This window comes from Anser brachyrhynchus (genome assembly GCF_964034855.1).
Source record: "Anser brachyrhynchus genome assembly, chromosome: 27".
NCBI classification, from domain to species: Eukaryota; Metazoa; Chordata; class Aves; order Anseriformes; family Anatidae; genus Anser; species Anser brachyrhynchus.
The window spans coordinates 4,912,459-4,935,674 of NC_137720.1; the positions used below are offsets into that span (position 1 = coordinate 4,912,459).

General features: G+C 64.0%; 2 protein-coding genes across 5 annotated transcripts in view; one reads left to right on the plus strand and one right to left on the minus strand.

Moving 5' to 3' along the window:
- LOC308183256 (receptor-type tyrosine-protein phosphatase V-like) overlaps positions 1-7,344 on the minus strand; it is a 40,648-nt gene extending 33,304 nt beyond the window's left edge. The window contains 3 exon segments of the mRNA XM_080569058.1: positions 758-837; positions 6,179-6,258; positions 6,260-7,344. Coding sequence (XP_080425184.1) covers positions 758-837; positions 6,179-6,258; positions 6,260-6,507 — 408 coding nt within the window. The 5' untranslated portion in view covers positions 6,508-7,344.
- Positions 7,345-11,360: 4,016 nt separating this feature from the next.
- On the plus strand, positions 11,361-22,989 carry PTPN7 (protein tyrosine phosphatase non-receptor type 7). 4 transcript variants are annotated; one of them, XM_080569113.1, is made up of 11 exons: positions 11,361-13,133; positions 13,286-13,458; positions 16,984-17,212; positions 17,351-17,534; positions 17,903-17,987; positions 18,317-18,393; positions 19,366-19,503; positions 20,180-20,290; positions 20,742-20,899; positions 21,455-21,568; positions 22,065-22,989. In XM_080569113.1, exons 3-11 carry the CDS (start codon positions 17,082-17,084, stop codon positions 22,156-22,158), a joined length of 1,092 nt encoding a protein of 363 aa, XP_080425239.1. In that variant the 5' UTR covers positions 11,361-13,133; positions 13,286-13,458; positions 16,984-17,081; the 3' UTR covers positions 22,159-22,989. The 4 variants fall into 4 exon arrangements, with proteins under 4 accessions (XP_080425239.1, XP_080425238.1, XP_080425240.1 ...); XM_080569112.1 differs by having other exon boundaries at positions 11,361-13,463; XM_080569114.1 differs by lacking the exons at positions 11,361-13,133; positions 13,286-13,458 and adding an exon at positions 13,560-15,309.
- Positions 22,990-23,216: the final 227 nt, after the last annotated feature.

Here is a 23,216-nt window from a genome sequence, read left to right on the forward strand (position 1 = left end):
GGTCTGGGTAGCGAGTGAGCTCTGGGCAGGCCCTGGCCATCTCACTGCCCCCACATCCCTCCCTGTGATGATGGGGGGGTCGGAGGGACCCCAGACCTCAGCCCAGCTGCCATCCCCTGCAGGCTGCAAGGCGAGGGCTTGGCCCGCGAGGACCAGAGCACCCAGCACCCTTCTGACCACGGCGGGTGCTGAGCACGCTGGCAGGACACCCGTCTCCCCACAGGCTGCTAGCAAGCAGGGTGTGCCCTGCTTTAGGTTGAGGCTAGTTCCCTCCACATTAAAGGAAATATCTCTGCCCACTCCCTGTCCCGCAACAAGCCGCGGAGGAGCAATCATCTTTCTTTAGCTATTTCCCCCTTGGCTCTGCTGGCTGACTCATTTCTGTCCTCCCCCCCTGCCTGCGGTGCTTTGGGTGTGCGCGGAGGGGGGCGAAGGGGCCGGGGACCCCCGGTTTGAGCAGGCAGCCCCAGCTCCTGGGGCCAGCAGCCACGCAGCCATGGCAGCAGGAGCGCGCTCTGGTCCCAGGCACAGGGAGAGGGCACGGCGAGGGGGGGGGGGGAGCGGAGGAAAGAGCCAGCTCGTAATTGCAAACGTCGCTAATTTGGTGCAGCTGCACGGCTGGAAGAGGCAGCCCAGAAACATGCCGTCATTCCTCAGCGGGGTAGGACTATGCAAGCCCCTTGCTGCCAGCAAGCCTGGAGCCAGGAGCCTGCATGGACAAACGGGGGGGGGGGGGGTTCAAGAAACAAGGGCTTACCTCTGCCAGGGTTCCCAGGAGCCATGGCACCCACAGGACGAGCAGTGGCAGAAGCGGTGGTCTCATCGGGACCAGGGTGGCTGCAAATTAAAGGGATGTCAAGCTGGGTGGGTTGGGGGGCTTCTCAGCAGTGGCTGTCCCCACTCAGCCCCTTCTCCCGTGGCAGCGAGGGGCTGCATCCCCACATGCCCCCCAGGCTCAGGGGACAGGATGGCATCAGTGGGGACAGGCGATGCGTGCCGGCACGTCGCACATCAGCGCTGCCAGCCGTCCCTGGGCAGGAGCAGAGCCTCCGGGCTGGGAGAAGCACAGGGTGTGTGTGTGTGCCTCTCGCTGTGAGCATTTGCTATTGTTCCTGCGGATCTGTGTCCCTCTGCGGTGGCTCTGCTGTCGTCCTCGTGTGAGCGCGTGTGTGCTGCGGCCAGGGAGCGGCTGGCCGGGGGGCTCGGAGCAGGGGCTCTCGCCGTGCCTGGGTCTCTGCACGCCTGGAGCAGTGCCTGGCCATCAGAAGGAGTTGTGCAGAGTTGTGGGAGTTGGTGCAGAGAGGGGAGGAGAGGGGAGGAGACAGGACAGGGCAGATGGCGGCTCTGCGCTGGAAGGGAGTGCCCAAACCAGCCCCCAGCAAGGGGAGGGACGGAGGGATGGAGGGCACCCGCAGCCTCTGGCAGCTGGGCTTGGATGCTGGAGGGGACTTTGGCACACGCGTGGGTCCGGGTGCTGGACATCTCTGTGCAAAGCACGTTTGTGCATCCTGTAGCTGTTTACGCATGGATTTCTGTGCGGGGAGCTGATGGGGCAGGGGAGCTTTGGCTGTGCTGGGTGAGCTGGGCGATGTGTGCCTCCGTGCGATGCCCTGAGCAGGAGCAGGCGGGTGGAATCTGGGGGGTGCACACACGGTGAGAGGGATGTGAAGATGCCTGGTCCGTGCTTTGCCCTCCTGAGGGACTGTCTGGCTCTGAGCTGTGCCCTGTCTGCTCGTGGGCTGTCGGAGCCATGCTTTGCAGCGCTGTTACGGGCAGCACGCTGTGCCCCAGCCGTGCACGGGGCTTTGTGTGGTGCTGGGCTGTGCGGTGCGTGGCTGGGTGCCAGGCCCTGATTCAGAGCGGAGATGCCATTGGCTTCACATCAGCGCTGGAGATCTGGGACAGCGCTGGAAGAGGTTCAGGGATGCATCCATCCCGGAGGCCGGCACAGTCTGTGTGGCCGTGGGAGTCTGTCCCGGTAGGCAGCGTGGCCACCAGTGGGGGCTATTCAAGCCGTGCCGGTCGCTGTCAGCCACTGGGCCCTCAGGATGGGGTCCCATGGGGACACGTCCCCCAGCTGGCCCCAGGACAGAGAATTCCCACCCCTAGAGACTCGGAGTTTTGTCAGGTGGAACCTGCGAGAGCCAGATCAACCCCCAAAGCTTGGGCAAAGATGTGGGAAAGCCCCTGCAAGTAGCTGAGAACAAAGTAGGTGGCAATTCCCTGGACTAGGACCCATCTCCAGCCCCGGGTCCATCCCCAAACCTGCTGAAAGCCCCCAGGCTGAGGCGGACAGCTGGGAACGGGGACAAAGCATGCACGTCCCTTTCCCTCTGTGCTCCCCAGGTCCCGGCTGAATGGGACCAGTGCCAGCACCGCCAGGAGTCCTGCTCCGTGGTCACAGCCAGAGGCCCAGACCCCCTTCGGGAGGAGGAGAAGCCCCAGGGGCAGCTCCCAGTGCCTCCAGGGCTATCCATGCCTGCTCACAGCAGTCATCCCCAGGGCTGGGGTCCCCACTGGGCAAATCCTGCTCCCTGCAGCAATGGCAACACCCAGCGACCATCCCAAAACCTGCAGGCAGGGCTATGCGAAGGAAACCTGGCAGCGGCTGAGTACAAGGCAGATGCTCACGGGTACCGCAGCTGGCATCTCCAAGACGCTTGGCTGGACTGGGGCAGAGGGGGTTCGGGGCTGGCTGCTGCTGTCTCCAGTGGGCTGGGGACTGTTTCCCAAGGCCCCTTTCCAGCGGCTGCAGCCAGCTGGGAGGAGGCTGGAGCTCCCCGCTGCAGTGAGGGTTTGCCAGGATTACCAGGGGGCCCCGGGCGGGAGCCTGGAGGTTACGGCTGGCCGGGCCCCTGGTGCATTTGCAAAGAAGCTTTTGGTGGAGCTCCCCACCTGCCCTGCCATGGGGGCTTGAGGAGGGATGACCCCACCTCATGGCTGGGGACAAAGGGCTCAGGGAAACCCTGGGAAGAGATTTCGCATCCCCCGGTGTCTGGGACAGGTGACAGGAGGCAGCGTCCCCTGCTGTGGCACAGACAGGAGATTTTCCCAGGCTACAGACTCGAGGTGGAGCTCATTGAGCTTCAAAGCACACCGGGTTGCTCCAGGCCAGCTGGAGGATGAACCCCTTCACGTGGAGCCCTGGGAAATGCCAGCCAGGCTGAGTCTGCCCTGCCCAGTGCTCCCTGCGGGGCTGGGAGCCTTCCCTAGGTCCCCAGGTTTGGTGTCCCAGCCCTCTCTGTCCTGCGCCCTACGAGGGCGAGCTGCAGGGCTGGATGTTGCTGGGGACTGCGAGTTCAGAGGGAATATGTCAGCATTTGCAGTTTGGCACGGATTTGAGGGCTGGTCCTCCCTGCATCCATCCCTGGGCTGAAAATCTTTCCCTGCCCACCAGCACCTGCGCCCCGTGCAGCAGCACGGTGCCAGAGCCCAGCCAGGTGCCCACATCTCACTGGTGAGGCTGGGCACACCGGAGGGCTGCGGGCTGAGGAACTCCTTGGCGCAAGTGATACCATTTGCCTGCCACAGAGCTGGGGCCCAGACCTCGGTTTCTGACAGGAAAGAGGGTCCAGCAGTGGGGACAGCGAGCGGGGACACCCAGCTGCCCCCAGCTCGGTGGGACGGAGCTGTAAGGGAGATGGGGGAGGTGGCATCTCAGGTGCTTGTTGGAAAACAACAACTGCTGCCACAGCCCCCTGCGGGGGGGACACAACTCCACCCCCAAGGTGGTTTCTCTGGGTATTGGCTTGTTTGGGAACCAACGGGCCTGTCCTGGCCTCCAGGCTGGGGAGCAGAGCAGGGATGCCTGCAGCACTGTGCCTTGCTGCCCACGCCGTGGGGACGAGCCTCCAGACCTAGCGGCTGCCCCGTGGCTTCCCCAGCCTCTGCGTGGTGCTGGTGGCCCCGCACAGGGTGAGCGGAGCTGGCAGCCCGCTGGCCTTGGGGACACGTCCTCGCCAGCCCCATCGACTTAAACCCAGGGACGCAGCGAGTCAGGGCCGAGCTCGGGGGCTTTGGGTTGTGCCTGCGGTGGAAACTGGCCCGAAACTCTGCCGGGAGCCAAACCCAGGCCCCATCCCCGGCGCCGTGGGGCTCAGCAGCCACCCGTGCTGGGTGGAAAAAGCCACTCATTACATGCCAGCACTGCCCTCCACGTGGCCACCCCGGTGCCATCGTGCCACCGCAGGCGAGGGCGCAGAGAGAGCCCGCTGTCAGCTGGGGATGCCAGAGCCCCCGGCCGGTCCCCCCGACAGCGAAGCCTTCAACTGTTCCAGACCCAAAAACAACTGCAGAAGGTTTCTCCACCCAGCAGCTGGAAGCAGGCCTGGAAACTCAGGGGCTGCCGAGTCATCACATTTTCCGTGAAGCAGCAAAGGGCTACCGCAAGGAGCAGGGGGATGGGGGGGACGCCCAGCACTGGAAACCTCGCTTGCTTGTGCAGAGGGACAGCAGCGGCAGTGCAGTGGCAAAGACCTGGTCTGAAGATGCTCCTGGCAGCCCCCCTGTGCCGTGCCAGACTCAGAACAGAGCGGAGCTCACCCCCAGCCTCTCTGGAGACGTGGGAGCAGCAGCTGGAGTGAGGATGAGTGTGGAGGTGTGCAGCAGAGCACGTGCGTAAGGATGCACTGGTGCCACAGGGTCTGTGCATGGTGAGAAAACCCCCGAGGCTGGGCATGGGCAAAGGAGGGTCCCTGCACATCACTGCCCAGCATCACGCCGCGAGCGAAGCTGTCACAGCACGGAGGAACCCTCTGTGAGCTCCCTGTGAGCTCTGCCATCACACCCTGGGCAGGACGCCTAGCAGCCATTCCGGCACCCTGTGACGACGTGTCATGTAATGGCCCAGTTATATGGGACACTGGTGCCACCACGATCAAGCTGGGAGCAGCTTTGGGGCTCCTGTCCTGCCTCGGCCTGGCTGCAGCATCCCTCCGATCCCTGTCTCCCTGGTTCCTGCCTCCCCTTGTGCCCACCAGCACTGCGGGCTGCCCCAGGCCACGATTTCTCCCCGGCTGCCACCTCCAAGACACCGAGCGCTGCCTGGGGATGCGAGGGAGGAACGAGGGGAACCAGCTGCTCCCAGGGACGGAGCCCTTGGGGGGTGCAGGTGCCGCTGGGACCCCTCCCTCTGCGAGGTTCACACGCCGCAGGGCTTGGACCCTGAGCTGCAGAGCACTGGGATGCTCTTGCTCCTATCCCCCGCAGGTGTTTAATCATTTCCACGCTGAGCCCTGCCAGTGCTGCTGCTTGTCTCCCGCCCCACAACTGCCAGCCCTGGAGCTCTTCCCATCCCGCAGAGGGGAGGAGAGCAGGCAGGCAGCAGGGACGTGCAGGGCACAGCTGTACCCAGAGCCACACGCGGATGCTGGCCAGGCTGTGGGAAGGCAAGGAGAGGAGCGACCCTCCGAGCAAGGCGATGCTCCGCGTTCCCCCCGCTTGCTGCCGGTGACCGATGAGACCCCGCGGCAGCACCTGGGATGCCCGCAGGCGTCACCCAGGCGCCTGCAGAGCTGGGAAGAGCAGGGCTGCGGGTGACTCAGAGCACGCCCAGCAAGCTGGAGGAGCCGGGTAGACCTGCTCTGCCCTCCCGGGGTGTGGGTGACTCCCCTGGGGCTGAGCAGGCTCGGAAGTCCCCTTCCTCTGGCTGGGGTGAGAGACACCACGCGGGGAAGGCTCAGACCAGCCTGGAGACTGCGTGCCACACTCCTGCTGCAAGCAGCACTAGGGCAGCATCTGGTCAGCCCCCTAAAGCTCCCAAACCTTCGCCAATAGCCCCACAGGGCTCTGCTCCCACCCTGGGACGCAAATCTGAGGGCAGACGCAGAGCACGAAGGGGCCTGGTGCTGCCAGGACCCCCACTCGCAGGACCAGGAAGGCGCTGCTGGCAGCACTGGGAGCAGCTCCTGGTGCCCGCCCGCACCTCGCCGTGCGGCGAAACCAAGGCATGAGATCCCCAGGGCAGGACAGGAATTCCCCAGGATGGAACAGGAGTTCCCCAGGATGGTACACACGCATGGATCCTGCCCCATCCCCTGCAGCCCACCCCAGCTCTGCGGGTCAGGGTTTGCCTGCGCCGTGCCAAAGCACAGGAGCATCCATGCTCCTTTCCCCACCGCACGCATCCCGACGCATTCACGTCTGGCAAAGGAGAGGGGGAACGGAGCGGGACTGGTACCTCTGCTGGTGGCCATCCCCGGCACGGTCCGCATCCCGTCCCCGCGAGCCTGGCGCGCGCGGCGGTGGCTCCGCGCGCTCACGCTTGCTGTTTACTCCCGCTTGTGCGCAGCCCTGACGCTCAAGCCTGGGCTGGTCCGGGGAAAGGCCCGCCTGGGCTCGCCCAGCGCCTCTGCCAGCGCCTGCAGGATGCCACGGAGGAGGGATCAGCTGGATGGAGGTGGCCCCGGTGGTGGCCCCATGACTCAGGGGTCCGCACCCCGGGGTGGCGGGGCAGCGTGCGTGCTGCAGGCTGTCGCACCAGCGTGGGCGCTGGGCGCACTGCGCCATGGGACCTTTGGAGGAAGCAAGTGTCCCTTCATGCCATTACTGCAGAGGGACAGGCAGAGCCCCGAGGCCGTGATGGAGCAGTGCAGGCATCCAGACTCCAGCCCTGAGGATATCTGCAGGCCGTGGTTAGCGTGTCTTCACCGCCCTGAGTGCCATCAGGCTGGGCACCGGCCCGCGGGGAGAGCCCCTGCTGCCTCGTAGCCCCCCTAGAAGGGGGAGGTGGAGGGAGAGCGGTCGGTATGTTTGCCCCGGAGGTGCAGGGCATGCTGAGAGCACATCCAGGAGGGCAGTGGGGTCCCCAGGCTGGTGAGCAGAGGAAAACCAGGAGCTGGGAGCAGGTCCCAGGGAGCAGGTCCCTCGCCCATCTCGATGGATGCAGCAGGAGAAGGTGAGCGTGAGGACACCCTTCTCCTATGGCCCCAGCTGAAAACGAGGCCTGGAGCTCACGTTGCTCATGTTGCTCATGTTTCTGGGCTCTTGGGCTGCTGGCAGGATCAGCCTGGCTGAGCCCCACGTGGGAGCAGCGAGTTCCTGCATCCGCTGTGCGGTGCACGAGGGGGGCTTTGCCTCGTCTGCCTCTGCCCCTTCCCTGTCCCCCCAGGGCTGTTTCAGCTGGAGCACGGGGGCTGAGCCCTCCCCCTACAGGCACCCGTCCCCGTCGGTAGCTCCCTCACCCAAAGCTTGGCAAAGCTCTGCAGAGAAAAGGCAGAGGGACGGTGACAGTGGCTCCGTCCAAACCAGCCTGCCCGCACGGGAGGGACAGGAGGAAGCCTTGGACACTGCGGCCATGCTCGGCAGCTTGCAAAAACACAGGCTCCAAATTTGGAAAGCAGCTCAGTTTCCAAATACCACCGCGAACTGAAAAACTCACCTCAAAATGAAACCAGCCCCGGCCCTTTGGTTCAAAGTTTCCTGCATACGAACAAACCTGCCAGACGGCTGCATTTGCACACAAAAGGGTTTGTTTTCGGGGAGAAAGGTCTCTTTTTTTGGAGGAGTAAACACAAGACCTCCCCATCCTCCATGCCCGCAGGCAGGAGGCTTGCCTGGCAGCTCGCGGCGAAGGCAGGGCAAGGTCCCGTCTTGTTTCCTGGCTGCTTTCCCTCCTGCTCGTGCCCCTGCCAGCATCGCTGCCACAGCACCGAGCTCCCAACCAGCCCACCCCACAAAGTGCCGGACCCCAGCGGGCTCTGTTTCGCACCCATCCCCGTAGCAGGGTCACCTCGGAGGCTCCCAGAGCATGGAGACGGGTGCAGGATGGGGCTGTGCGAGGGCTGAGCTGGTCCTTACGTGATGGGGGAGCACCGCCTGTCCGCGGCTCACCCTGCACCGCGGCGGTGCCGTGTCCCCGTGCAGCACCCAGGGGTGCTCCCTCCCCGCTGCACGGCTGCTGCTTTGGCAGCAGTTCCCTCTGCAGCTCCTTGGCTTCTCCCTGGCAGCACCCAGAGCCAAACACAACACGAGCCATCTCTCTGGCTGCCAGCAGCGCCTGCTGCTCTCCGCTTCCAGCCCCCAAAGGCGGGCAGCTCTGCTTCCTCACGGGGGTCCCCACCCCATGTCCTGCTGCACCCCCATCCCCGAGACCCCCCTCCCCAGCCAGGCGCACATTTGGGGCTGGCACGGCTCCAGCCGGGCTGGTCCCCAGGCTGCTTTTACCCATCCCAGCGGGCAGAGGCACTTTGCTTTCTCCCTCCCAGAAGCTGTTTCGTGGGATATTTCTTGGACATGGTGCTGGGCTCGCAGCTGGCAGTTGTTAAGGGTTTGCTGGCAGCTTTGCCTGACCCGGTGGGTGCTGCAATTCTGGAGCAGGGGTGAGGCGGTCGCAGGGGGATGATGCCCAGTCGGTTCCTCCACCACTGCCTGCTGGATATTTTCCTCCAGAGCCCCGAGAAGTCTCTATCCCCTCAGCCCGAGCTCCTGCTGCTTGACTCAGGAGGACTGAAGCACCCCCAGGCTCTCGCGGAGCCACACGGAGCCCAGCCCTGCTTGCCCGGTGGCTCCCCGCAATGTGCCCATGGAGGTGACCAACCTGCCTTGGGTGGGGGCACGGTGTGGAGAGCCCGGCCACATCCAAAGCTCTGGCAGTAGCTATTTTCACCTCTGAGCGGAGACACCCTGCCCTGCCTCAGTTTACCATCCACGCGTGGGGAAGCGGAGCGGCTCCGCTGCCGGAGGGGAGGGCGGAGAGCGGGCGGGATGCCGGCACGGGGTGTCAGGGTGCTGTGCCGAGCCTCCTTGTCACCCCTGGCCTCTCATTAGCAGCGAGCTTGGCATCTGGGCCGCGACGCCACGCTGTCCTGCTTCTGCCGTGGTTGGTGAGGCCGGGCTGGGCTGGCTGGGGGGGGTCTGGGACTGCCCCAGGGCTCGGGGGCACCAGGCAGGCTGCTGCTCGCCTCGAGCCGCTTGGTGGGGAGAGCCTAAAACAACAAACATTGCAGAATAAGGGAACGTCTCACTGCGTTTTCCTGGTCAAATGTTTTCCTGTTTTCTGAGCAGCTCTTCCAGCTCCACTAGGGCAGAGGACTCGTCCCGCAGCAGACCCTCAGCGGGGAGGCAAGTCCCTGCTGGGGGACGTCTGGCAGGGAAAGAGGTCGGGAAGGATCGGCTCCAGGAGCAGCGGGACCCTTACCGGAGTCCTGCAGCAGCACACGGCGTTGTTCTCTCCCCTCTGAGATGAAAGCACGGTTTATGAGCACCACTTGCTTATGAACCCCAACCATGGGGGGTGTTTGCGAGACCCTGGGGATGTGCCGAGGGGATGAGAGCGAGGGTTTAGCGCTGCTCTGCAGGGTGCAGGAGGGGCTCGGTGCTGCGCTGCCCCCGTGGATCATCATGCTGCTGCTGGTCCCCAGGAGCTCTGAGCCCCTCCATCCCCACCACCCCTGCTCCTCCTGGGCCAGCTCCAGCTGCCCTTGGGGCTGCGAGGTTAGCGGCAGAGGCAGGGATGTGTGATGGGGTCCTGAGCAGAGCCCCGTGTAATTTTGGTGTCCTTCCTGCCTTGGGTCCATCCCTTCGCCCCCCAGTGCCTGCTGGCTGCTGTGCTGCAGGTAAGGGCGCCCTGCCTGAATGCTGCCACCCCTCAGCCCCAGCCCTGAGCCCCCTGCCCAGCTCCTTCATCCCCACCCACCTCTTCCTCAGCTGTTCACTGCCCTGGGCACGGCACCAGCCCACCAGGCCCCAAGGGAAAGGCACAGATATGTGCTCCATTGACAAACATCCTCTTTCCCCTCCGTTGCTGAGCATTATTTAAAAAAAAAAAAAAAAGGAAGGAAAAAAAAAAAAAAGAAAAGAAAAAGGCTGTTGGCAGAGAGTCTGGCCTGAAAGCCAGCCTGCGAGTGTGGGCGCCCGGGGACTGTGACCCACCGGGAGGAGGCAGGCGCAGGGGACGCTGACACGCGGGGCGGCCGCCACTGCTCAGAGCAGCCCCGGCTCCTCGTGGGAGACAGGAGACATCTGGACCTCCTCTGGCCTGTGCACGCTCCGCCATCCCTGACCCCGAAGGAAACATAAACAAGGCCGTTGCTGGAATGGAGAAACATGCAGACATTGCTGCATTTTTCTGCCCCGGATTTGTCCGCAGGGCTCCCACGAGCACCCGTGGGTCCGGACCCAGGCAGCACGGCGGGATGCGGGTCCCTGCGGGTCCCTGCGGGTCTGCTCTGCTGCTGCAGCTCATCCAGTACCATCAAGGCAAAAAGCTTTCAGGGGCAAAATGCCTGGGCTGCCCCAGGGGCTCTCGTGCCACCAGCAGCTGCCTTGATTTCTCCTCCAGGGCTGAAATCCCCGCGGCTCCATCCTCTGCCACCGGCCCGTGCCGTGCCTCCTGCAGCTGGGGACCCACCTTGGCCCTGACAGCATAAGAAAAGAACCTAAAAAGCTTGTGTTTTTTTTTTTCTGTTTTTCCTCCAGATCCAAGCATTTGTGGCTTCCAGCCTCAGCGAGCAGGGAGGAACCCCCGACACCGCCAGCCGTGCGCCGGGTGCTCCCGCGGCTGCGTGGGTGCAGCGAGTCCGAGGGGACTGGGGGGGTGCCTGCAGGGCACCCTCACGTCCTGAGGCCAGAAAACAGCACACGGAGCAGCTTTGGGGAGCAGGCAGGCCCACGTAGCGGCACGCGTGCGTGGCCCTGCCGGAGGAGCTGTGCTCCGCGGTCGGTGCCTTCTCTGCATTGCTGCCCTCTGCCTGCACCAGCACACCCTCGGCGAGCTGGGAGAGCGCATCCACCGCTGCCAGCGCGGGGCTCGGCTCCTGCAGGGACTCGGGGACCTCATCTGGGAGCAGATCGATGTGTTTCAGGGCACCACCAGCCCGGCTCGGGTGCTGGCACCCCAGCGCCAAAGCGCGGGATCGAGGACTGGAATTCAGGGGGTTGGTTTTGTTTGCATGTGCTCGTTTAGCTCGCTTGGTCCTGGCTGTCTGGATGCAGGTCCTGCCTGTAGGATGTGCCCTACAAGACGGGAGTGTCTCAATGGGATTTGGGACAAGGAGGGGAGCCTCCTGGGCTCCAGGTTGTGCCCAGCGCCTCTGGGCCTGGCCCTGGGCACCGCTGACAAGAGCCTGGCTCCGTCCCCTCGTCCCCTCCCTGCAGGAACGTGCAGGTCTTGGGGAGCTGCCCCTGAGCCTCCTCCCCTCCAGGCTGAGCAGCCCCAGCTCTCTGAGTCTTTTATCCAAGCAAAGATGCTCCTCCAGCACCTTCGCGGCCTTTCAGTGGGCTCTCTCCTGTGCCCATGTCTCTGCTGTACTGGGGAGCCCAGAGCTGGACCCAGCACCCCAGGTGCAGCCTCACCAGTGCTGACCTCCCCACACCCTAAAAGAGAACAAGAAAACAGCACGGAAAGATGTGGAAAACACAGCCTCAATTAAAAAAATCCAACAAACCCTGGCTTTAAGGTTCGACCAAGAAAAGAGGAAGAGGCCACTGGGGCGAGCTGTGCAAGCATCTGCGTGGAGGAGAGGTGCCTCCTGCCCAGCAGGAGCAGCTGGGAGCTGGAGGATCCCTGCTCTTGGGTCAGCCTCACCCCACGGCACCGGCCTTTGGGACAAGCCCAGCTCACGGCCAGGACAACGCGACAAAGGCAGCCTCTGCTTGACTCGCTGCACCGATTTCTGCTCCGCACGTTGGCTGCCAGGAGGATATTTTTAACCACCCCTGGTTTACTCTCTCCTCTCTAGCTGTTATCACAGGCTGGGAGAGGATCTGTGAGCTCTTTGTGAAGAGCTCGCTGCCGATCCCAGGCCAGATAAAGCCGTGGAAAGCCGGCTCTGCCCCCCCCGAGCCCAGCGGCGCGTGGGCGCGGGCCGTCTCGCAGCAAAAAATGGAAGTGACTGCTTTCTAACCGCTTCCTTTCTTTCTGGGTCTCTCTCTCCCTCCTGCCCCTCCTGACAAGTTCGTTTCCTGTTATTGATAACGGCCCCTGCACCCGGCGAGAGGTCACCACGCTCCGTGCCCCCCCCCAGCAGCAGAAACCCACAGCCCGGGGCAGGAGGAGGCAGCGTGGGGAGCAGCCCCCGGCCGGGCTCGTGCCAAGGTCCCCGAGGGGCGCAGGTGCCCGGATCTGAGCACTGCAGGAATTTTAGATTGCTCTGTGCCTTCCTTCAAGGGGCACCGCTTTGTCCCACGTGCTCTGGGGATGGAGAGTCGCGGGTTGTTTTTTTTCTTGTTTTGGGAGTTTTCTTCCTTCCCACATGCCTCGCGGTGTTTTGCAGGCTGTTGCTGTGGGCTAGAGCCTCCCCAGAAGACATCGTGGGCATCGTGGCCTCGGGCAAGCTGCTGCTGGTTGCCTCCGGGCCAAGCCTCCTGTGAGGGGCAGGCAGCTCGCTCCCTGGGGGAAACTGAGGCACGGGAAGGGGCTGGGCCGCCTCTCCAAAAGCACTGGGAGGCAATGGTGAGAGCTTGGGGAGGGGAATAAAGCACGCTGCTGTAAAGCACCTTCACACCAGGAGGACACTTTCCTGGGGGCTGCTCCTGTGCCCACGCAGCCCCCCCGTGGCACCGGCTCTGGGTCTGCTGGGGCTCGTGGTCCGCCTGCTTTGCCTCTGCCTGCATGCAAAGCTGGAGCCAAGCTCAGCTCGTTCACAGCAGATGTAGGACAGCAGCTAACTCCGCAAACAGAAAGTGGCTCTGCTCAGCAGTCATTCAAAGAAAAAACCCGGCTAGGCAATAAATCCAGGTGATAAACCATCCTCTTCCTTCTCCTTGAGGAGACGCAGCAGGCAGGGGCTGGCAAGTTCGGCAGCAGATGCCTTGAAAAAACTGAGCAGCGACTGACGAAGTGCTTCCAGCAGGAGCCGGGCAGCGGCAGGAGCAAACTCTGCACCGGCTGGCAGCAGAGCAAGGTCGTGCATCCGTGCCTCCAGCCCTCCGTCCCCGGGAGCAGCTCCCTGGCGGGGGGATGCCGAGGGTCCCGGGCAGGGTTTGGGGCAGCTCCATGTCCCCCAGCCCCACCAGCAGCGAGAGGTTTGCACGCCGCGGTGCTGGGTGCCCGGGGCTGTCCTTGGGAATGCGCTCACGCAGAGGGAGCTGGAGCAGAGGGAGGTTTTGTTTTTTTTTTTTTTTTCCTCCAGGAAGAGCGAGCTGCAGAGGTGCTTCAGTCGGCTGCCGGGTGCTGGCTGGCCCCGGAGCAGTGGGTACGTGATGCTGAGCCCCCTGATGCTGGGCTCCGAGCGGGCTGTTTGCAGCTCCCGTGCTGGCTCTGCGGGATGCTCGGGCTGATGGCACAGCCCTTCTCCTCGCCCCTGCCGGGAGCTGATCGGCCACTGCTAACGGAGTCTGCTCCCAGGCGGCCGCTTCACCTTCAAGCCCGTGAGCTGTGTTTAGGCAGCGAAGGAGGTGGGCAAATTTCCAAAGCCCTGCAGGACATCCTGAGCTCCCAGCAGCGTCAGCAGGAGCAGGACCAGCCCTGCCTGGGCCCTGGACCCGAAGATGACGGAGTCCCTGCAGGACAAGCCCCCGGTGCGGTAGGGCAGCGCTGGGGGGGTACGGCTGCGGGGCACCAGCTGCATTTTGGTGCTGGTGCTGTGCCTGCTCAGCTGGCTGTGGGGGTCACACTGCTGCTTGGGGAGTGGGAGGAGAGGTGCTGGGGTGTGCGGGTCAGGGTGGGGTGGCTGGGAAAGGTTTGTGCTGGGGTCTGGAGGGCAGAAAGGGGAGCGAGGACTGGCTGGGCTCTTTGGGGGAGGATGACCCCCAGTCCAAAGCTAGGAGCTGCTCTTTTTACGGTGTATGAGGATGGGGCCAGAGGATGCTCGGGGTGCAAAATGACCCCGTGCAAGTGGAGTTTGAAAATGCAAGTGAAATCAGCAAGTGCCACTCAGGAATAAATCCAGGCGTCCCTTCCCGAAGCACCAGCTCTGTAGATCTCCCATTTCCTGCTGGGCATGCTGAAAATAAAACCACTGCCATACAGCCCCTTGGAGGGCCTCTGAGGCTCTGCCACAGACCTCTCCATTCCCTAACCCCTAGATCATGACCCGAATGCATTGGCACGGGTGTCCACAGACAGGGAACACCCGGGATCCCATGCCTGAGTGTTGGTGTTGGGCCAGAGCAGTGGGTGATGCGGTAACGCCCCGGACCCTTTGGGTCTGTGCCTCCATCACCGGTCCTCAACACTGGCCCCCATCACCAGTCCCCATTACTGTCTCTGAACCCCTCCAGCCAAGTTCCTGCATCCCACACGGGGCAGGGAGCAATTCCTCAGTCTGTCCTCGGGCCTGACCCAGAGTCCAGCCCAAGCCTGCTGGGCTCCTGGGACCTGCTCACGAGACACAGACACTGCTGGCCTTGTCTGCAGGGCAGGCTGTGCTGCTGGCCGTGCCCAGGAGGCAGCTGTGGAGCTTGGGCTCTCCGATCTCCCAGCTCCAGTGAGAGCTGGAATCGCCCATGGTCCACTCCACCCTCAGCGAAGGCGATGTATTTCACACCCCTTTGTGCTCCTCAGAACACACCGGCACACACAGAGGCACCTCTCCAGCACCACACACCCGGGTCACGGCCGTCAGCTGGGCTCGAGGTGGCCCCCGGCATCTCAAAAGAGCCCACAGGGCTGGCAAGCAGCGAAGGCATTTGGGCCACTGCGCCCTGCGCTGCCGGTGGGGAGCAGCGGGGCCGCTGCAGCGGGGTGGGGGCAGAAGAGGAAGGAAACGGGCCGAGCGGCGTCTGTGCGCACAGCCTGGGCCACGACAAACAGGAAGAGTGGCAGGGCTGCGGCAGGAGGCAGCGAGCTCCTGAGGGCATCGCAGGAAGGATGTGCAGCGGCCCAAGGGCAGGCAGACCTGTCCTACCTGAGCCCGACCCTCCGGGGACCTGCCTGCCCCGTTCCCTGCCCCGCTGGGGTGGTCCCAGCTGCAGAGGGGCTGCGGGTGGCACCGCCAGGTGGATCCTGGCCACGTCACCCATGGCTGGGCACGGCGGGTGCGAGATGGTGCGCCCTGGCTGGGAACGGCACCGGGTGAGGGGATGCAGGCAGTGTGGCACGGGTGGGGGACCCATCCTCGGTCCCCACGGGGTGGCACGTGGCAGTGCCAAAATGCCACGTGAAGCCACGCTCGACCCTCTGCCAGCATCCCCATCCCCATGGCCAGGCTCCCACCCGTCTCTCCGTGTCCCCACAGCCGGCCCAGGCTGTGGCCGGGCGCAGAGGGCACCGCGTGCCCCACGGGCCCTGGCGGAGACACCCCTGGGTGCACCCCAGGATTTGGGGGGAGGCGAGGCTGCGTCCACGGGCACGCGACGGGGGTTTGCCGGCGGGGAGCGGGGCTGGGGCTGCAGGCAGCCCGGCGGAGCCGAGCTGCGGCGATGTGGCCGGTATGTGTGTGGGCGGCAGGCAGGGTGGGGGAGAAGGAGGGAGAGGAAGCGGCAGAGGCAGCAGCTCCTTTGATAAGCAGCTTCCTGAACACTTTCAAACCCTGGTGTTAGACCGACACGCGCGGCGCCCGCGGCCCTGTGCCGGCCCGGACGGAGCCCATGCCTCGGGGCAGCAGGTAGGCAGCCCCCAGCCCGCGGGCGCAGTGGCGATGGTCCCGTGGCACCCTTCGGAGAGGGGACTCCCCACGGGCAGCTCCAGGCCCTGGTGACTCCGTGCCCTGGGCATGTGCTCGCCCGCAGGCAGTGCAGGTGCCCGGGGCAGGGTTGGGATGTCGGCGGGGAGGTGGGGATGCTCTCCGTGCAGGTGCCGGGAGCTGAGGCTCTTCCCAGGGTCCTGCTGCGTGCCAGGGGCTTGCTGGGGCATCTCCCAGGTGTTTCGTGGCTGGCGTGCAAGGGGCGGTGTTGGGGTCGCAGCCTGCTGCTCCCGGCTTGGAGGGGTGCCCGTGGCACTGGGGGCAGGTGCAGGATCCGCTGGGATCAGCCGGTGGTGCCTCGGTTCCCGGGGAGCTCCTGCACCCCCGCAGCATGGGGCACGGGGACGGTGCATGTGGCGGTGGTGGCACTGCCACCATGTGAACGCTCATCCCTCCAGGCCAGAAACACTGCTGGGCAGAGAGGAGTCACAGGGAATAGCTCCTGCCCCGGCCATGTTCCCAAAACTCGCGGCCGTGGCCGTGCTGGGGTCCTCCCTGTCTTTGTACATCCGCAGGGGTCCACAGGGTCTGGCTCTCCGCAGGGACCCCCGTGAGCTGCTGGGGTATCTGGGACCCCGCTCTGTGCCCACTGCTCTGACCCTGCAGCAACCCCTGTCCCGTTGGGGCCATCTCCCCTCGCGGGGGAAGCCGGGGACGGCAGGAGGACCTCTGCCCGCTGCTGCCCGGCCGTGACCCAACATCGCCCGAATCTCCCTGCCAGGGGCTGGTGCTGGTGGAGCCCTGGCAGCCTCCTCCAGCTGGGCCACCCCAAAGCCTCTTGCTCAACCACCCGGATAAAACAGTTTCCTCTTGACAGCTGCTGAGCCCTGCGGGATGGAGGAGGCCGTCCCGGGGCCATTCCCTTCCTCGCCAGAGCAGTGAGGCTGCTCAGGGAGCCTGGCCCTGCACCCTGTGTCTCTGAGCATCCTCGCGACGCCTTCTGCTGCCCGACATCCCCTGGGGGCTTCTACCCCCCGAGGGCAGCCCATGAGCCCCCAGCCCTCCTCATCTCACCCACCGGCCCCAGCTCTCCCGCCTCCTTGCTGTGTCCCCAGGGCGAAGCAGGCGTGCTGGGGAGGTGCGAGCTCCCCGGGGATGTGGAGGGCGGTCTGGGCTCCCCCAAAACCAGCCCATGTTGCGCAGCACAGAGCGTGGGCGTCCTCCTCTTGGTGCAAGCAGACGTCAGCTTATGCCGTGCCCTGGCTCATCAGCGGGCGCTGCGAAGCCTGCAGTGACCGTGCCAGGAGCTGTCCCCGTGCCACCCACCGGGCCCCACGGGTGCTGGCAGCGGGGCCCACGGTGCCGGGGCAGCTGAGCACCCAAACCCCATCCCTTGCTCCGGCACAGCCCCATTCTGGACACCCCACCAAGGGGTTTGGCAGCCTCACGGCACCTCTCTCACCCGCCTTGTGTTTTCCAGCCGCTTCTCCTCTGATGGCTCCTTGATCCCTCGGGAGCTGAGGGCCGCCCGCTGCCACCCGCCGCGCTTCAGGTCGAGGGCTCCGTGGCTGCCGCAGCATGGTACAGACCTGCTTGGTGTGCTCCGGAGTTCATAAGGGCAGCCTGACCCTGCGGGCAGCCAGGGGGGACATGGAGAGGACGGAGAAGCCCAGCCCGTCCGCTAAGAAGCACGTGCGGCTCCAGGAGAGGTGAGCACGGCCGGGCAGGATGATGCTCGCAGCCCAAACCCCGCACTGCCCATCGTGGGCTCCCCAAAACCCCCTGCCCCTGCCCGGCCCCATTGCCTGTGCCACAGGGGGGTCAGCCGGGGACCCTTTGCCTCGCAGGAGGGGCTCCAACGTGTCGCTGATGCTGGACATGAGCTCGCTGGGCAGCGTGGAGCCCATCCAGCCCGTCTGCACGCCGCGGGACATCACGCTGCAGTTCCTGCGGACGTCCAGCCGCGTGCTGAGCAAGGAGGAGCTGCAGCAGCGCGCCCAGAGCCTGGCCCAGCTCCAGGAGGAGTTTTCGGTGAGATGCCCCCGGCCCCTCGCCCTCCTCGCACGGGGATGCTCGCGGTGGGGGGCTGGTGGGTTTTGGGAGCTTTCCCATGGGAGATGAAGGCTCTGAGCCCGGCGGCACCAGGGGCAGGGGATGTGGGAGGACAGGGTTGCGGGGGGAACACAGTGCCAAGCTCTTCTCACAGCCTGGGGCTGTCTGTAAGGTGTCCCACCACAGCCGGGGTGAGGACGGGGCTCATCCCAGCAGCTGGGGTCTCTGGGGATGCCGACAGGTCCTGAGGCAGCGTCCCATTGCCTGTGGGGCCAGCCCCGCCACGCCGAGGGGACGCAAGCAGCATCGGGAGGCTTTTCCTCAAAACTGTTCTCCTCCCCCTGCAGAAAATCCCACCCAACTTCGTCAGTCCGGAGGAGCTGGAGATCCCTGGACATGCCTCCAAGGACAGATACAAAACCATCCTCCCCAGTACGTGCTCCCCTTTGTCCCACGTCCGCCCAGGTGCCCTGAGCAGGGGGACGCGCGGCTGTGCTCCCGGGTGGCCCCGGTGGCCCTGCCGTGCTTGTTCCCACCTCGGCTGTGCTGCAGGGGTCCATGCCGTGCTGGGGGTGGTTTGTGGGGACGCCTTGGGGTGTGCAGCACAAGACAGCCCAGCCTGGGATGCTCCCTGATGCTGTGGGGCCTTACACATCCCAAGGGCATGTCGCTGGGGGTGTAAGGACTGAGGACGTTATTGGAGGTGGTGTCAGTGAGAGGGAGCTCACAGTCCCCGGGGGAATTCCTGCCTTGTCTTCCAGATCCCGAGAGCCGGGTGTGCCTCAGGAGGGCAGGGAACCAGGAGGAAGACAGCTACATAAATGCCAACTACATCACGGTGAGTGCCCGGCCTGGCCGGAGAGGGGCTGGTGGTGTCCTGGGTCACCGCCTGTCGCACAGCACCCTGCAGCTGGGGACCAGGGTGCGACCTTCCCAGCACCTCGTTCTCGACCCTTCCAGCATCTTCCCCTGCAAACAGCCCCCTCCCGGCTGCAGCCTCGTGTTGTGCAGGACCGTACCTCACCCCAAAACTGGCTCATGTCGGGCAGGTGCCGGCTTTGCCTGGCTCCTCGGCTTCCTTCTGAGCAGTTCTCACGTCAGCATCCTTCTCCCTGTGACCTGCCGGGGTGCTGGGAGGCAGAGGAGGGTGTGTGGGTGATGAGAACAGCACGGGAAGGCAGGACTCAGGAAGGCAGCCCACCGAAGTGCCCTCTGGCAGGACCGGCAGACCTGCTGGGAGGTGGTTTGGGGGCACACAGTGGACCTGGACTGCCTCCAGGACTCAAAACACCTCCAAGCTTTTCTATTTTCTTTGGATATTTTACACTGCTGGGAAGCAGCCGTGCAGGCAGGGGGTGCCTGGAGCAGGGGCAGGGCAGGAGCCTTTGCCAGCCTCCCCTCGAGGTGCCCCCCAGAGCCTTGGGGGGAGGCAGCGCTGGTGGGGCCCAGCTGGGAGCACCCCAGGCCCTTTTTGGAGCGGGGTTTGATGCCTCCTGCTTTCCCCTTGGCAAAAAGCCGAGCTCTGTTTCGCCAAGCATCCGTCACACTGGGTGCTGTCACCCCAAAACCGGGGGATGCTTGGAAGGAGAGTGGGTGCACGTGGCTTGCTGCCGGGCTTGGAGGATGGAGAGGATGCCCAGTAGCTCCTGGTCAGGTCCATGAAAGGATTTAAGGGCAGGTTTAGGAGGAAATAGCCAGCGTAGCTCAGCCTCTCGCCTGTAGAGGAATTCCAGCACCACTGGCAGGGTCGGGACACAGACCCCCTCGCACCCCAGGGCCCCCCATCCCTGACAGCCCCTGTGCTTGGCAGGGCTACGCGGGGCGCCCCCGGGAGTACATTGCCACCCAGGGGCCCATGCCGAACACCGTGACCGACTTCTGGGAGATGGTGTGGCAGGAGGAAGCGCCCCTCATCGTCATGATAACCAAGCTGGAGGAGCGCAAAGAGGTACCGCCGTCCCTCCCCTGGCCTCGGCACAGCGCCCGGGCCTGGGGCAAGGGGTGGGGTGGGGGAATAACAACAGCCACAGGGCGGTGGGAGGCCAAAGGAGGCTCTGAGCACCCACTTGATTCCCTGCTTTGCTCCCAGAGGCTACCTCCTTGGAGGAGGAGATTCCCTGGGGTGCAACCTTGGCCCCATGCAGCAACACCTCTCCCCCTCTGGTGGCCTCTCTTTCTCTGAGCACACTTCACCAGCTGGATGATAGTATGAAGAGAATTAGGGCAACCCCTGGGAGCTCCCAGCTGTGGATCCAGGTGGGGATGGGAGCCAGCAGCGCCGTGCCCTGCGTGGTGGTGGCACTGTGCCTGGGCTGGGATTGCTGGCTCTGGCATGGGGAAACTCCCTGGCTCTTTCCCAACCGACGCAGCATCCTTTATGGTGGCAGGACGTGTGTGGATGGGGATTGCCATGCAGGCCCAGGGTCTGAAAGCCATAGGGAATGGCACAAGGAAGGGAGCAGGGGGAGAGGGATCTGTCCTATTAGTCCACCTCCACCTTTCCTGCACCCCCACACCTCCCCAGGTGATGCCCCTTCCCAAAAGCACTGAGCAAAGGGCAGCTTAGATACCCAGTGGGGGCCCCGAGCACCTCTGCAGCCCCAAACCCTGCCGTATCCCTGCAGAAATGCGTCCACTACTGGCCTGAGAAGGAAGGCACCTACGGCCCCTTCACCATCCGCGTGCAGGGGGTGAGCGAGTGCGTGGAGTACCTGGTCCGGGACCTCTCCATCCAGGTGAGTCCGAGCACTGTCCTGGGGGCCGGTGGGGGACCCTGGCAATGTCCCCACACCCCCAGGCTCTCTAGCTTCTCTATCACCCCGTCGCTCTTTGCACCGTGCCTTAAGGCCCGTCGGTGCTCCGTGGTCACCCTGGGCTGGATTCAGGGGGGTTGTGGGGACGGCACGGGGACGTGCTGCTGCTGCTCCCTGCCGGGGTCGTGCCACATCTGGGGATGGAGGAGAGGTCCTGGGGCTGGCTCTCGTCCCAACGGGGCACTTGCACACCCAAAAGTGTCCCTGGCCCCAGGGTCGCTCCCAGAGGCTCAGGAGGAGAGGTGAGGAGAGCAGGTGAGGTGGGCACAGGCTGCCCAGCCCTGCTTGAGCACAGCTCCGCACCTCCCTCTGGCCCCGCACGGTGAGTCTGTGCTCCCACATCCTTATTTCTCTTCCTTCTGTGCTGGAAAAGCTGCAAGGTGAACGCCGCCAGGTCAAACACATCCTCTTCCCTTCCTGGCCGGACCAGCAGACGCCCGAGTCAGCCAAGCCCCTGCTGCACTTGGTGTCCAAGGTGGAGGAGACGCTGCAGGCTGCGGCCAGCCCGGGGCCCATCGTTGTGCACTGCAGGTAGCTCGTCCCCCTCGCCCCCACGTGTCCCCTGCCTTGGGGTCACCCTCACCCATGAGCTGGTCCCGCTGGGGTGCAGAAATCCCTGGCGTTCCCTGAGCAGATGCGTTCAGACTAACTCCTGCCCTGGCTTTGGGATAGCAGCACTGGCACGGTGCACAGCACCCAGTAAAAAAACCTGGTTTGTTTCCAGTTCTGTGGACACAGAGCAGGGAGCCGGGGAGCTCTGCAGGACCAGGATCCATCTACCAGACCCGTGGCAGCCTCCCTGGAGGAGGTGGCCTCTGAGAGTTTTCCACAGTCCCTGCACCATGCAGGGACAGAGGCACAGGCTGGTTTTGGGCTCCCAAAGAGGGCTTGGCTGGGCTGGCCACCACGACGAGACCCCCTTGCAATGGTGCCAGCCTGAATCTGGTGGTACCTGGCTAAGAAAGCTGGGACTGGGACCCCAAATCCCTCTAGGAATAAATCAGGGCAGCACACCACTCAGGGATTGCATCCAGCTTGGACAGAGCAGTGCTGTGGGTGCTCAGCACAGCCGTGTCCGTCCTGCAGCGCAGGCATCGGCCGGACGGGCTGCTTCATCGCCACCAGGATCGGGTGCCAGCAGCTGAAGGACACAGGAGAGGTGGACATCCTGGGCATCGTGTGCCACCTCCGCATTGACAGGTCGGTGCTCGGGGCAGGCTGCCCCTCGCGGGGTGCTGCTGGGGGCCGAGCCTGGGAGGAGGGATAGGGGGGAGCGCGGGGACGGGCAAAGCAAAAAGGTGTGGAGGATGAATTTTGACGGAAACTGGATTTCTGAAAGATGGAGATGTGGCAGCAGCAAAGAGTGCCCATGGGCTGGTTGTGCTGTCAGGGTTACGGTAGCTCTGGGGACCTGAGGACACGAGGGAGAGCGGCCCCAAACCTGGCAGCTGGCGCGCTCCTTCCAGCCCAGCCACTGAACTCAGAACCGCGCTGATTTGAGAGAAGCATTGGTAGGATTACCACCCAAACCGCTGCTGATCTGCATTTTGAACAGCCCAGCAATGCTGCTGAGCCCAGGCACCCTTTGGGGAGCTCCGGGGCTGTTTCGGGTGCACCCGGGCAGGGTGGGTGACGCAGGAATGTCCGTGTGCCGAGAGCTTTGGCGATGTCAGCGGCTCCTGCCCTTCCCTTGCAGGGGCGGGATGATCCAGACGAGCGAGCAGTACCAGTTCCTCCATCACACTCTAGCTCTGTACGCTTCCCAGCTGCCGGAGGAGGGAGGCCACTAGCGCTGGGCTCCACCGCTGCCCGGCCTCGCTCCGACCTCCCCGGCGCCAGCCTCGGGGCTGCCTCCACTGAGCCCGCTCCTCCTCTGCCCGGCCATGCAGCACGGCGTGGGGAAGCCTCCCTGGAGAACCACGGCTGAGAAAACCCATCGGGATCATGGCATCGTGACCCCGGGGACAAGAAAAACTTTCAGGAGGGGGTTGCCCAGGGGATGCAGGGGGTGCTCAGGGTGCCTGCTGCTGGCACAAGGCGGATCCCACCCGTGGAAAGAAGCTTTGCCTTTTTAAATTGTTTTCTCCTCAACCAGAAGAGCAAGCCGTGCAGAGGATCTGAAGGCTACGGTTTGCCTTGTAGCCGCCCAGAAAGCGGCGTCCCGCTAGATGCGGAGCCGGCACCGTTACAGGGAAATAACCGGAGCCTCTCCGGGCTGCGCATCGCCCACGGGCAGAGGCTGCCCCGTGCGGGGCCGGGCTTGCTCCAAACACTCCTCGATGCTCTTCTGGCTAGAGATCCACCCTGAAAAATAAGACACACCTCGGTACTATAAAGGTGTCCTCCTAAAGACCCACCTTGACAATTGGGTGCCAAAGGCACGCTGGCGGTTGCCGCCGTTACGTGGCTTGCTTTCCTCTCTGCCTTCAGCCATCGCCTCCCCTCCAGCCTTAAAGCAGAGGAGACTCCCGAGTGCGTCTGCAGTCCTGCCAGCAACCTGTTCCCCATGGCCACCCAGCCTTTTGTTACATGAGGGTTGGGGCTTCGTGTTCTCATTTTTAAATTTTTTTTTTTGTTGGAATCAGAGCAAAATAATACACAGGGTTTGGTTTTGTTCTTTTTTTTGTTGTTGTTCTTGGAATCAGAGCAAAATAATACCCAGGTTTAGTTTTTATTTTATTTTTTTTTCACTGATAAATTCAGTGAAACATTTTAGCACAAAGAATGGAAGTGGAAATATTCCATAAAATATTTTAAATCTATTCCATTCCGGTTTTCAGCTGGTGAGCTTCACGCACCCTTCTGAGGACTTTTTGCTGTATAAAAGCAGTAAGTGAGTGAGTGAAGC

Bases quoted from the DNA above. Each gene is read 5' to 3' on its own strand.
- PTPN7 (XM_080569112.1), top strand. From the start codon at position 17,082: ATGGTACAGACCTGCTTGGTGTGCTCCGGAGTTCATAAGGGCAGCCTG. The intron at 18,394-19,365 runs GTGAGTGCCCGG...TGTGCTTGGCAG, and splicing joins TAAATGCCAACTACATCACG to GGCTACGCGGGGCGCCCCCG. The intron at 20,900-21,454 runs GTAGCTCGTCCC...TCCGTCCTGCAG, and splicing joins CCCATCGTTGTGCACTGCAG to CGCAGGCATCGGCCGGACGG.